The sequence below is a fragment of the Penicillium crustosum genome (assembly GCF_028827405.1).
Source record: "Penicillium crustosum strain IBT 35664 chromosome Unknown utg000004l_segment0_segment0, whole genome shotgun sequence".
In the NCBI taxonomy this organism is placed as follows: domain Eukaryota; kingdom Fungi; phylum Ascomycota; class Eurotiomycetes; order Eurotiales; family Aspergillaceae; genus Penicillium; species Penicillium crustosum.
Window position 1 is genome coordinate 3,576,764 of NW_026623125.1, and position 13,160 is coordinate 3,589,923.

Sequence of the window (13,160 nt, forward strand, 5' to 3'; positions counted from 1 at the left end):
TGTTCTATTGTTAAATCACTTGTTCAAACCGACCCATTCTCCCCATCTATATTTGAATCCCCTTGTTGTTCGAGTTTCTATACATATCCATTGCATTATCTGTTTCATTTTAATATAGACCCCTGACTCGGTCAAGGGCCTGGCTCTCTTACATGGCCCTTTGTACAAAACTATATAATATCTGCTTGGTCCAGTATCTAGCTAAGCCAGTCAAGTATATCAATTCCTGAATCACAAGATCAGAACCCCTCCAGGACTTCCGAATCCACATCTATTACTTTCATTCGAAATTTTTCACGCGATGTCTGAATCTACACCTTCCCCCATCAAGCAGAAAATCAAAAGTTTCTTTGGTATTGGTAACGCTGACGGTGGAGATGATCCCAAAGAACCTCCCTCTACTCCCAAGGCCTCAAAACGGAAACGTACAAGTAGCGTCGATCTCCGCCTAGCTAAAAGGCTCAACCGTGCTCGAGAAAGATATCCCAATCCAGACACCCTCGACTTACCTGAGAGTCCCAGGACAATGCGGATGTACGCGAGTAATGCTTCTGCGTTCATAAACCCAGACAAAATTCACATAGTAGAGAAAACACCTCCAAGGGAAACAGTCAACCGTTATCAAGCGACAGGGGCTCAGTTCGAAGACTGGATGGCCAACACCAACCCAACTGGTCCTGCATGTCCAGTGGTCCAGTCCACACTAACCCTTGACGATCTAGTCAGGGATAATCCCCCAAGGAAGGCTATATTTGATCTATGGGAAGTCGGCTTCGTTGCCCCACCGGCTGAAATCAGGGGGACTCTAAAATCGGCAGGCCTCCCACATGATACGAGAGTGAAGAATTACCGCTATTCAAAAATGAACAGCAGTGAGGCAATGAGGAAGGTGCCCAGTTACGAGCATTATATTGTAGAGGGTGCTATCATTGTTAAAGCGGTTTACAGAAAGGAACGGGGACCCCAATGGAATGACGTTGCTCTAGCTTTATACAAACATGAGGCCGCGATCGACACTCTTCGGTATGTTTACTACACGACGGTTGAGAATACGGAGACACAACCCTTGGTGGGGAAGGTGCTTTACAAAAATATTCCCGGTCCTGGTAGTGAAACCGAATCAACATTTCGAATTTGGCGCATGCATACTCCGGAGGTCCAGCAAATCTTAGGAACAAAGCTGGGGAGGGCAACATCTCGTCTTGTTCTAGCCGCTTGGCCCAGAGGTACTCGTCAGATCCCTAGAATCAATACTTGGTTTTTGTCAGGTAACCTACATATGCGTTTTGATATTGAGCCGATTGGCTGAGCCAGTTCTCATCCCTCTCAGTCGTCTCAGGCTTCTCCCCACTCCTAGTTCTCGTCGTGTTCATCGTTCGGGTTTAGGGGCAGCTTGATTTGCTTTCCTGGGTTTTTATCTAATATCCGAGTATATAGATCACACTGGTGAGCTCCCTGATGGCTGATTTGCAGATTTATATATCTATTTCTATAGCGTTGTGGTGGATAGGAGTTGGCTTTGTCTATCGAGTCTATATAGTTGATGTTTTAGTCACAACGATATGTGGATTTTTATACAACAAAAGATGGACTATCAATAAATATGTTTCGCGCACAATCCTCCAAACAACTTTTGTCTGTAAACTATAAACTCGCTGGGTTACCCGTAACATTATTAAGCCTGTCAATAGTATGAAGTGAAATCCGGATTTTGCACTAGGTCCAACCCTCTCATACGCCATATCCGACGCAAATTGCTACACATATACACGGATAGGAACCCTCAATTGACCAACTCAACGGCATGGATATCACACCATCCCACCACAACAATATCCAAAGTGTCAGTGCTGTGTCGTGATCACGAGATAGGCCAATCCGTGCCTCGAAGATGAAACTTTAGAGGCGATGATGCAAGATCACAGCCCGGGATAGACAACCGTATTTACGGATTCTGAGGGGAAATATGGGAAGTATACTTGGCGTATCGCACATATAAGGAGCATATACTCCTGGAGATAGGCGATACAATTCATTCTGTAACACACATAAGATATATCATAAACAGCACAATGTCACCAGCTCTCGATACTCAGAACGTTTCCGAGGTTCTAGATCTCAAAGCCAAGAACATCAATACCCCGCAAGCCAGTCTTCTCCGGGAGCCACTCAAGTCATCGGGAAGCTTGAAAGAGTATGAGAACTTCGATTCGACACCCATTATTGGGACAGAATTCCCCCATGTGCAACTGACCGAGATTCTGAAAGATGAGACCAAAGTTCGGGACTTGGCAATTCTTGGTGAGTTCAATTCACTATACCTCATACTGATCCGAAGTTCACTAGAACAAAACAAACATTAACGCTACCTAGTCTCCCAACGAGGAGTCGTTTTCTTCCGCGACCAGGATATCTCTTCCGAGGAGCAAAAGGTTCTTGGACAGAAGCTGGGCGAATTGAGTGGGAAGCCGAGTACATCAAAGGTGATTAGACCCTCCCATTGTCCTTGATATATATTGGAAAGCATATACTAAAACCAACAGCTTCACCGTCACGCGGTCTCAAACAGCAAGAGAGGAATTGCCGTCGACGAGAACGGCCGTCTAGACGATGAAATCTCCGTCATTTCATCCGAGGTATGACCTCTCCCCCAATTTCCTCTCGGTAAATCTAACCAACCACTATAGTCCTACCGCAAACTATACGGCGACAGGTACAAGCCAAATAGCGGTCGTCTGGCAAGCGAAGGATGGCACGCAGAGTATGTCATCCTCCAATTTCCAACCCTGAATTTTTATCAAAAAGCTAACCATTTTTAAAGTATAACATTCGAACACGTCCCATCCGACTACGCTTTACTGAAGATCACAGAGCTCCCCGAAGACCAATCTGGCGGTGATACCCTCTGGGCTTCGGGATATGAGCTGTATGATAGACTGTCGCCGACTATCCAGAAGTTAGCGGAGGAGTTGAAGGTCGTGCATCACCAGGTACGCAGAAGCACTCTATTCTCCCGACTTTCCCAAAACAATATATAGAAAGACAGCAAATGTACTGACAACACCCAGCCTTCGTTCAACAAGATCGCCAAAGAACAAGGTATAGAGCTCATCGAGGGTGATAGAGGCGCACCGGAGAATACAGGATTTGATTTCAAGGCGACGCAGTAAGATACACTACTCACCCATGCGCTAACTATTTTGTGTCCTTTCTAATCCACCAATTGCAATTGCAATTGGTTTAACTGACCATTATATCAAATAGTCCCCTCATCAGAACAAACCCCGTAACAGGCTGGAAGAGTCTCTTCGGTGCGGGACAGCAGGTCGAGCACGGCTGGATTGAAGGTGTGACGCAGCTCGAAAGTCAGGTTTTGAAGAAACTATGTGAGTTCATCTATATCCTGGAGACTGGAAACTGGAAACTGGAAACTGGAAAATAGTTCGCTAACGAATCTTTGAAATATATAGTCAACAAGCTTCTCTTCGAGAACCATGATTTGCAGGTTCGGTTTAGATGGGGGAAGAATGATCTTGCTATTTGGGATAAGTATGATACTTCTTGAAGATTACACCAGTAATCATACTAGTAATATACTGACGTTTATGTGTTTAGTCGGTCAGTTTATCATACTGCTACCAAGTGAGTACTAGTTTCTGCTTTGTTTTATAGCTACAATGCTAATTGAGGACAGTGACTACGGCGGGAAGCGTCAGGGTAATCGGGTTGTTTCACTTGGGGAGATCCCATACTTTGATCCGTTGTCCAAGTCGCGGAGAGAAGCTCTTGCGGAGGCTGTTTGAAGGTTGGAATTACTGAGTGGAATACGGATTGAAAAGGAGGGGTTGTTCTTCTACCACATCTGACTAGCAAGTATGAGAATATATGAGCAGTTCAGCTCCGTTTCATTTAACACTAGGCGTAGATACTAAGGACTGCTATACACCAACTAGAAAGCATCTCGCCATCCTCCAATTTGCAAAGCCCAAGCGATAATCATCACAGGGTAAAAGATGAAAGCCAGTTTAAAAAAAGATACATGTCAGGGAGAATCGAAAAAGACGTGAAGCCCCTTCAAAAAAAAAAAAAAAATAAAGGTAGGAGCATTACAGGAGGATGAAGCTGGCACCGAAGACGGTGGACAGGACAGTGACGAGGCCGACGGTGGCGGGAGCGAAGCTGAACTGGAAAGGCTTGAGGCTAGGGGCGGCACCGGTGGAGCTGGTGCCGGAGGCAGCAGAGCTGCTGCCAGTAGCAGCGGCGACCTCACCAGAGCCCTGGGTGGCAGTGCCGGAGGACTTGGTGCCGGAGTTCTGGCTACCCTTGCCGGCGAAACCAACACCCTTGCCGGCACCCTCGGTCAGGTACTTCTTGGCGGGGGCGGGCATGGCAGGGAGAGAGTCGGAGTCGACATCCCAGTTGGGCTTCTGCATCTTGGGGCAGCCGGAGGCACCGCCGGTGGAGTTGTAGCCGCCGTTGCCGGTGGGGTTCTTGGTGCCCTCGAAGGCGGTCTTGAGAGCATCGTAGTCCTTGTTGGTGGTGACCTTGTCACCGCTGATCTTGACCAGACCGTACTTGTTGCCAGCCTCGGTGTACTCGTAGACGAGACCGCCGGAGTAGACGGGGGTCATCTCGGTGGAGTAGAGGGCCTTGACCTCCTGGAACTTGCGGGTGTTGATGTTGCAACCGTACTCGGAGAGGAAGAGGGGGAGACCGTAACCGGTGAAGTTCTTAACCTTCTGGTCCCAGCCGGAGGTGGTGAAGGAAGAGGGGTCGCACCAGGAGTAGTCGTTGAAGGCGAAGAAGTCACTGCGCTCATCATCGGTACCGCAGTTCATGTACTCGGCCATCTCGAGACGGTTGGTGTCGACATCAGCGGCAGAGTAACCGACGGGGACCTCACGGAGCTTGCGAGCGCGGAGGTAAGTACGCATGTCACGGGTGACGGCCTTGACGTAAGGAGCGGCCTTGGAGGAGGGACCGTCGTTGATGACCTCGTTACCGGAGAAGAAGGCCAGGGTGTTGTCGTACTTGGCGAACTTCTCCATGGTGGCGAAGATGTACTGGAGGTAGACATCGTTGTAGGACATCTCGGGCTCGGCACGGTTGATGGAGTACTTGGGGGTGTTGACATCGAGAACAAGGTAGATGCCGGCCTCAGCGAGGGCAGTCATGCACTCATCGTGGTCCTTGGAGTTATCGACAGAGTACACACGGATGGTGTTCAGGCCCAATTCCTTGAAGTTCTCGATGTCACGCTTGCAACCATCGGCATCAGCAATCGGATCGCTGAGGTCGGAAGAACCACCGGGCTGGTAGTCGACACCACGCATGTAGAAGCGGTCGCTGCCCTTGAAGAAGGCGTTACCCTTGACAGTGATGGGGGTGATATCGCTGGCGCGGGCCTTGATGTTGGTTGCGGCACCGAGGACGGTCGAGGCGCCCAGGGTAATGGCCGTGGCCATGGAGGCTACGGAAGACTTCATTGTGAGAATAAGTGAAAACGAGCGAAAATTGGGATGAACGAGAGTGGGAAAAAATAGATGCGCTCAGAGTATTAAAAGAGAGTGAATGACAGACTGAGAAACGAAAGTGAGGTCAGAAAGAATGAAAAGAAAGAGAGAAAAGGCAAGGGATGAAAGGGTTATGAGGCCAAGGCCCCCTCCAAGCGGCAAAGGGCTGGGCTGTGCTACCGCCAAGGGACCGGCAGGGTACTATGTACATTGGCTGTCTGCTTTGTCCTGATCAGCAAGGGTCATTATTGCAGTGGATTTAATGTGGATTTTATGTGGGGATGACCCTGAATCAATGCCTTTGATTGGTTCGTTTGGGCTTGTTATTTATTTATTCGATTCTTTGGATCGTCAGGTCCCTTGGTATTTAACATATGATGGAAAGATACATTAACTATGTATAAATGTACGGACATTTATATAATAAGAGGTATGTATCACTACCTTGGTATATCAAACATGTTCAATGTACTCCGTAGATATAACCTATATACATCTTATACTACTAACACACACTAACTATAACCCCGAATTATCCTGCTGCCTCCATGAAACCCTGAGTGGACCCTGGCTTGGCAATGACGCGCTTCTGGGCAAGTCGATCGCACTTCAGGGGTCTTTTTTATTATTTCTAAGGGTCTAAGGGGGCAAGACTATAGGGGTTCAACGTCAAACGCGTTCAAATTCTAGAAATCCAATCAAAACTCAATTCGATCCGGGTCTTTTTTAATTCGCTAAATCCCTTTGTCTGGGCGCCAACCCACCTAGATGCCCATGGCTCTCACTTTCAAACGGTCTATACATAGACCTGAGACACTGCCAAAACTTCCCATACATCAAACTGATCTATTATTTCCCGCGTACTTTGTACAACGCATCCCCGTGGCATGGTTGGATGTACATGGTACATCGTACATGGTACGCACCACAACAATAACTTCGACCAGATCGACAAATCATGATGAATCCTGTAGATCTGGCCCATATTCTAAAGTTCCGACGGTCTCATTAATTCGGCATTCTTGCCATTGTTAGACGCGGTATGGAGTACATAAACTCCATCCGCCCCCAGACTTGACCGCTATGCTGTATATCTCTAGACAGTGACCAGTTCAGCAGCATCTGAATGAGCTTGAATAATATTTTGGGTGCCCAAATGAACCTGAGCCTTGCCAAGACTAAGATAATTGAAATGCGACTGCGATCTTTTTCTGTAATTGTCTTACCCGGGTATTTATAGTCGGATTTGTTTTCTCTTGGCTTTTTCAGGTTTTTGGGACTTGGGGTGTTTATAACCGAGTATTCCCTCACCGCCTTACAACCATGGAACACCATCGTATTCGTGTGTCTTCGGAGACCCCGGAACATCACAAGAAAGTTATATATGAGACAACCCCACGATGTACCATTGGCCGCAACTGTCGATACGGTCTCCAGATTTATGTACACAATTGGACCCAAAACAATAACCGAGGTTTACCCAGTACGACGCTTCTTCAATTGATCCGTTCCATGCACCCAATCCAACAACCCCAACGATCCATAATTCAAATTGAACTTCTCATGATGAAGATCATGCGCTCTAGCCTTGTGACAAAAGAAATCATATCCACTGTGAACCGTCGCCGTATTGACAAGCTCATAAGCCAAGAATACCCAGAAGGTCACAACATGGCTTCCCAACAACTGCGGCGGCAGGGAGATAGGCAATGTATTAGCGAAGATGTGTTCAATCGGATGGGCGAACTGCGCAGCCAGAGCGATCGGAGCAGTGAATCGGTGATGTTTCTTATGGATGCGGATGTAGAGAGTGGGTATATGTAAGATTCGGTGACTGTAGTAGAATAAAGCTTCCCGCATCAACAGACTGAGAAAGACATCCCGGATGATCTCGACTGGACCTGGCAGAGAGGTTTCGATTCGATATGTTGATTTAAGGCCAGCGTAGCTGGCTGCGGACAGCAATGTCAGATGAAGTATCGACGATATGATCTGGTTTTGTACCACGACCGTAAAGCAGCGTGCGATGTCACGACGGCTTGGTTGTCTGGGTGCCGGTTGAATTTTGTGGCGCTGGGAGAATGAAGGCGCTACCACCTCAAGGAGCATGTAGCATATTGATGGTAGCCAGAAGGTAAGCACCTGGGCGAGAAGTGTACCCACAAACTCGATTCTCTGAGGCGAGTATTTGGTCACGATGTGAGCCCAGGAGGCTGTGGCTTGAGGTAGAACCTGATCCAGAAGGCTTTTTGGGACATCCATGGTGGTTTGTGCATGTAGAAGTTTTGTCTGAGAACAGGATCTGGGGTCGATTAAATCTGCATTCTTCACACCCTTGATATATCTGCCTCGGTTAGTTCCCCACAATATTTCCCCCGCACGCGGTATCGCCACCAATGATCGTTCTGCTATATACCATGTGAAAAAAGCTTAAAGCTCGGGTATCTGTAGCTCGTGAAGGCCTCCTGAACTAGCTCAAAGGCACAGGAGGATAATGCACTAAAAAAAGGGAAAACAGAGTGGAAGATAACCAGAGAGGAAGGATCTATGAAGCCGTGAACGTATGAGGGACCAGGTTGAGAAATTTAGAAATCTACACTGCAAGTGGACACGAGAGATCAACCTTCCAAGGTTGGCATGCAGTTCCAGGGTCGGTTTTCGAAATAAACATCAAAAATACACCCCACGAGTTCCCCATAGCGCCATCGATATCCGAATCACCCACAAAGATATCCAACTACCCAGAACACAGCCCGAGTTCTCTTCTCCAAAGCTGCAGCATTTTTCAAATTCCTCAAACCCACCATCGAGCTCCAGTATCAAAGAGTGGGCCCATCCGGATCGCAACTAGACGCACAGCGCAGAGCACAAGCAGAAGAGGTAGGCCGCTTCTCAATGCTAATTAGCCATCTACCTCACCAGAGATCAAGCGTTATCTTCTCGCCAGTGCAGGTCTGGGAGCACTTCTCCCTAGCACAATCATCCATGAGGGCTAGTATGGCATTCGCACCACATAGACAGGGTAGACTCGTGCAAATCTCGAGGGTATCCGGTGCTCCGAAGGATATTTCTCGATATGGGCCGACACGTAAAAGTGCTGTTTATATCTTGCCTAGACCGTTGCTTGGCCACGGGCCACAAGGGTACTTTTTCACGCTGATGCTCTTACCGCATGCGTACGACCTAGTGACCATTCGGGACATAGAGGGGCAGAGTGGTGAGATAGGGGGGATAGTTCAGATTTTACGAGAGAAAATGGAGTTGGCTCCCCTTTCGGGGTTTGGTGATGCTTGCTTGCTGGGATAGTGGCAGGGTTTGTTGTGGACTGTGGACACACCCTTTTGAGTGCTGTCACATGCTTACATTGATTGCTGAAGCTACGCTTATACCCAACTAGTTTGGATAGGAGCTATGCACTTATAACTAACCATATCTGCCTTGGGGTATGGATGGATTTGCACTTGGTGGTACATATTGAGCATGTATACGAGCGTTGTCATTGTCTAATACAAAAAATGGGTTCAATCCTGTGTAAAAAGTTCACGTACTTCTTGACTTTCTACGACATATAGAGCAATGCATGTTTCACACACTCTATGTGGACTTATAATTGTGGAGAGAACTGGTCTAACGCGGTACGGCGTAGTTCCCACTACAACGTACCTCGGTCCAGGTTAATTGATCACTCACATTGACTTGACAAGAGTGAAAATAGCTGATTACCTAAAGAGATAATAATGTCATGCTACTACTTTATCTGAGTGCCTGCTTGTGTAGGTACGATGTACGTCGTCGGTCGCTTACGAACATAATCAAAGTCTTCCCTCGAGGGCCCGGAACCATTGGCCGTGGCCCTGCAGACGGTTCCATAACAAATGCAGCTATAATTTCAAGATCAACTAGAACACCCCTCTCCCCCACTGCTCAAAGACGGGGCCAAGGACGGACAATGCACTCCAAATCTAGACAGAGTTCGTCTGGGTACGACATAGTAGATTACCTGGGTGCAACATATATCTCGCCGATAAACTCCCTCGTAAACAAGTAGATTCATTTGGTTGGAGCTCTGCATCGCTAAGCTTTGGGAACGGTCTATGTCTAGAACATTTATCGCCCCATGTCATGCAGGGGAAAACACGCACCGCCACTAATGGAGTATAATGGAGGCACTTGGACCCCCGTAAAGTGACAGCTCACACACCGACAGGCTTGGAACCTGCATAGCCAAGTTTTTTTTTTTCGGAGTTCACCAAAATAGGCTAATCTAAAATGCTCCGTCTACTTACAGATCATACAAGGGATGCCATCAAGATTTATTCGCTTGTTAGTGGGGGGTCGGTGGTTACCTATAAACAGTGTTCATGGACCAGGAAGGGAGGGAGATTCTGCGGGAATTTTATTAACTCCTGCTAATCGGGATTTTGTTCATTGGAATTGATAGGATGGTTGGGTTTTATCGGTCTTTCTTGGTCATTGCCTTGGGGGTTTTGGGTTCGACAGCCGATTCCTCCTTATTCGATATCAACGTCGACATTGCCCTGCCCGAGCAATTGTGTGGAACTCGTAATACTACTGTCCGGAAGGAATGGTCTGTATTTTTTTTCCTTAAGTTTCCTAGGGCCAATTGAGAACTGACATTACATAGGGGAGAGTTGAAGAAGGCTGAGCGGATCGACTATATTGATGCGGTGTTGTGCATGCAGGGGAAGCCTCAGCAACTTTCAAGAAAAGAGTACCCAGGAGTGCAGAACCGGTTTGACGATTTTGTGGCGTAGGTTCCCTATACCCTCATTTTATATATTAAGGACTGGGTGCTAACATAGGATGTAGAACCCATATCAACTACACACTCAATGTCCACCTTAGTGGTCTGTTCCTTCCGTGGCACCGTCACTTCCTCTGGCTCTGGGAGACAGCCCTGCGAGACGAGTGTGGTTACTCTGGCCATCTCCCGTAAGTGCCATTCATTTATTACCCCGAACCATAATAACACGAACCACTTGTGCAGGTACTGGAACTGGCCATTATGGTCAGAAAACCTAAAAGCCAGCCCTCTCTTCGACTGCAGCGACAGCTCCCTTTCCGGTGATGGAAATTACAACCCAGGCGAACAAAGCCTCTCCGGCGGCACAGTGACCATACCACGAGGATCGGGCGGCGGCTGTGTGCGCTGCGGACCCTTCAAAGACATGGAAATCCACATGGGACCATTCGACCGCAACATTGTCTCATTTGACAAACTCCCCGCCCCAGGCTTCGACTACAACCCGCGCTGTTTCAACCGAAGTCTGAATAATTTCGTCAGCAGCAACTACGATAATGAGACCATTGTCGACCGACTCCTGTCCGCGGCTAATATCTCCGATTTTCAGACCGTCATGGACTATTGGCCCGCACGGCCCGGCGGAGTGTTAGGCGTGCATGGCGGCGGGCATTTCAGCCTCGGAGCCACCCTCCAAGACCTGTTCACGTCGCCGCAAGACCCGGCTTTCATGCTACACCATAGTATGATCGATCGGCTATGGAGTATGTGGCAGGCCAATGATGAGGACCGTCGTCGGTTCGCACTTAATGGTACGAATAGGCTCTCTAATCCGCCAAATGCGCCGCTTGTCACGGTCGATATGGAGATGGAATTTGGTGTTCTGGATCGGCCTCGACCGGTCGGCGAAGTTATGGATCCGACTAGATACCAGTATTGTTATTCATACACCTGAGGTTTATTGCTTCAGTGAACCGGTGAAGTTATGAATTTGGGATATTTATACAGTAACAATTAATGATATAGAACCATGGAAGTTCCAGGGGAAGTACAGCCCCTTTCTCCTTTTTACCAAATGGAGTTAAAAAGCAATAATGCATGACAACACGACTCTGACCATTTCCAAGGTTACTATTGTTAGCCCTGAGACCGGGCCAATAAGAGATGAGAATGAACTTTTCTTACTTTTTTTGATTTTGTGGCCCAGTTCGTTTACTCCATAGACTTACCTAAATAGATGATTACTATGTACATAAGGTCTAAAATAGTTCATGGATGGATATATCAAGCCTTGTTTTAGGCCGATCCGAGACATTTAAGTGGCCGTAAAAAATCAGCCACGCCGATGATTCTCGGCATTATGTTGGTATCTTTGTACTAGTGTGGAAAAATCAAGAAAAACGCATCCAAAAAAAAATACGAAGAGAAATAAAAAAAGATTAGAATTGCCACTCTGGGACTTGTGTGGTGCCTTCCAGTTATCTTTCACCTTTTCTTTAATAATCTCACCTGCTTTGTTGTTCTTCCTCCCCTCTCTTCATCGTCTTTACCCAACTCCTCACCTTATCAGCAAGCTCCGCCGATCGCCAACCTATCATAATGTTGCGTATCAGCTTTCTTCAATTGCTCTTTGTGACACTGTTCGCTCTGTCTGCGGTCTTCGCAGCAGACGCAGTGCAGGGGACTTCGTCAAGTGAGTCTTTCCAAGATGCGCTCGCCGACATCAAGGCAGTCAAGCTCCATGATGCTTTGCATGCTCTCTCCGCCAAATTCCGTCATGGAATCTTCCCGACTGACCTTCAAGCCGCCGAGGCTCTGCAAGCTGAAGAACCCACTATTGCCAGCCTTATCAAGCTCGCCAAGCGTCAGGATAATGCCACTGCCAGCACCCCAGCAACGGTTCCTACTGTGACTACTGCCAGTACCGAATCAACCTCTGAGCCCGCCACCACCTCAGCTGCCGAGACCAGTCAGACCAGTGAGACTACCTCGGCCTCTAGCGCTGAGCCGACTACCACCACTCAGCCAACCGTCACCTCTGCCACATCGGCTAGTGAGACCAGCACCAGCGAGACGACCAGTGAAACGACCAGTGAGACTACCAGCGAGACCAGCTCTGCCACCTCTGCATCTGTCCCAACCGAGACCTCTAGCACGGTCTCGACCCAGACTACTGCTCAGCCGACCACTACCACTACCGAATCTTCGACTGCTGAGACCACTCAGACTACTCAAACGACCACTAGTGTTCCTTCGACCCTCTCGACTACCCGGAGCACTTCGTCCACCTCGTCTGCCTCAACCACCAGTGAGCAATCAACTACCTCTACCCGCGCCACCAGCTTGAGCACTTCCACCTTCGAGAGCACGACCACCATGCCCGACGGCAGTCTGAGCACCATCACCTCTATCACGGTGATCACCCCCTCAGCAACCGGCGGAGCCGCATCCGCAACCACCGCTGGCAAGCCCGGTCTGCAGACCAACGTCGCGGCCATGGCTACCGGTATGGCCCGTGAGGTTGTCGCCATCGTCGGTGGCGCCGTCGTGGTCGCAATGGCTCTGTAATGGATGATCAGTTTTGCCTCATCGCCTGCTTGCATTTTTATCTTTTTGATCGGCGTTCTTCAGCACATCGCATTGGCTCTGCATCTTCATGACATTCGTCATTGTACTATCTTTTCCGCATGACCCGTGACGACCCTACTCATGTCTCTCCTTATCTCTCTTGGGCGTTCAATCCGGCATTCATTACTGCCTCATTAGGCCTTTTAATCGCGTTTTACACAGCGGTTTTGAACATTTATGGCGCGAAGCACACGCTAATATTTTCATGTGATTAACTTTTAGTCCATGTTTACTCTTCACTTTGAAGATAATGCAAA

General features: G+C 48.2%; 6 protein-coding genes across 6 annotated transcripts; 4 read left to right on the plus strand and 2 right to left on the minus strand.

Moving 5' to 3' along the window:
• Positions 1-301: 301 nt before the first annotated feature.
• On the plus strand, positions 302-1,309 carry N7487_010400 (uncharacterized protein; the record flags this gene model as incomplete). Its single annotated transcript, XM_056878130.1, has 1 exon — positions 302-1,309. The coding sequence occupies one exon, from the start codon at positions 302-304 to the stop codon at positions 1,307-1,309; it is 1,008 nt and encodes a 335-aa protein (XP_056726710.1).
• Positions 1,310-2,072: 763 nt separating this feature from the next.
• On the plus strand, positions 2,073-3,803 carry N7487_010401 (TauD/TfdA dioxygenase family protein; the record flags this gene model as incomplete). Its single annotated transcript, XM_056878131.1, has 10 exons — positions 2,073-2,301; positions 2,374-2,483; positions 2,544-2,636; positions 2,688-2,761; positions 2,822-2,990; positions 3,069-3,166; positions 3,265-3,386; positions 3,471-3,549; positions 3,616-3,642; positions 3,695-3,803. The coding sequence occupies 10 exons, from the start codon at positions 2,073-2,075 to the stop codon at positions 3,801-3,803; spliced, it is 1,110 nt and encodes a 369-aa protein (XP_056726711.1).
• Positions 3,804-4,106: 303 nt separating this feature from the next.
• On the minus strand, positions 4,107-5,486 carry gel1 (1,3-beta-glucanosyltransferase gel1; the record flags this gene model as incomplete). The annotated part of the gene is made up of 1 exon (XM_056878132.1): positions 4,107-5,486. The coding sequence occupies one exon, from the start codon at positions 5,484-5,486 to the stop codon at positions 4,107-4,109; it is 1,380 nt and encodes a 459-aa protein (XP_056726712.1).
• A 1,503-nt stretch (positions 5,487-6,989) lies between these two features.
• On the minus strand, positions 6,990-7,775 carry N7487_010403 (sterol desaturase family protein; the record flags this gene model as incomplete). Its single annotated transcript, XM_056878133.1, has 1 exon — positions 6,990-7,775. The coding sequence occupies one exon, from the start codon at positions 7,773-7,775 to the stop codon at positions 6,990-6,992; it is 786 nt and encodes a 261-aa protein (XP_056726713.1).
• A 2,180-nt stretch (positions 7,776-9,955) lies between these two features.
• Positions 9,956-11,230, plus strand: N7487_010404 (tyrosinase family protein; the record flags this gene model as incomplete). Its single annotated transcript, XM_056878134.1, has 4 exons — positions 9,956-10,101; positions 10,159-10,284; positions 10,344-10,466; positions 10,522-11,230. 4 exons carry the CDS (start codon positions 9,956-9,958, stop codon positions 11,228-11,230), a joined length of 1,104 nt encoding a protein of 367 aa, XP_056726714.1.
• A 644-nt stretch (positions 11,231-11,874) lies between these two features.
• N7487_010405 (putative GPI anchored cell wall protein (Dan4)) lies at positions 11,875-12,843 on the plus strand (the record flags this gene model as incomplete). Its single annotated transcript, XM_056878135.1, has 1 exon — positions 11,875-12,843. One exon carries the CDS (start codon positions 11,875-11,877, stop codon positions 12,841-12,843), a length of 969 nt encoding a protein of 322 aa, XP_056726715.1.
• Between the last annotated feature and the right edge of the window lie 317 nt (positions 12,844-13,160).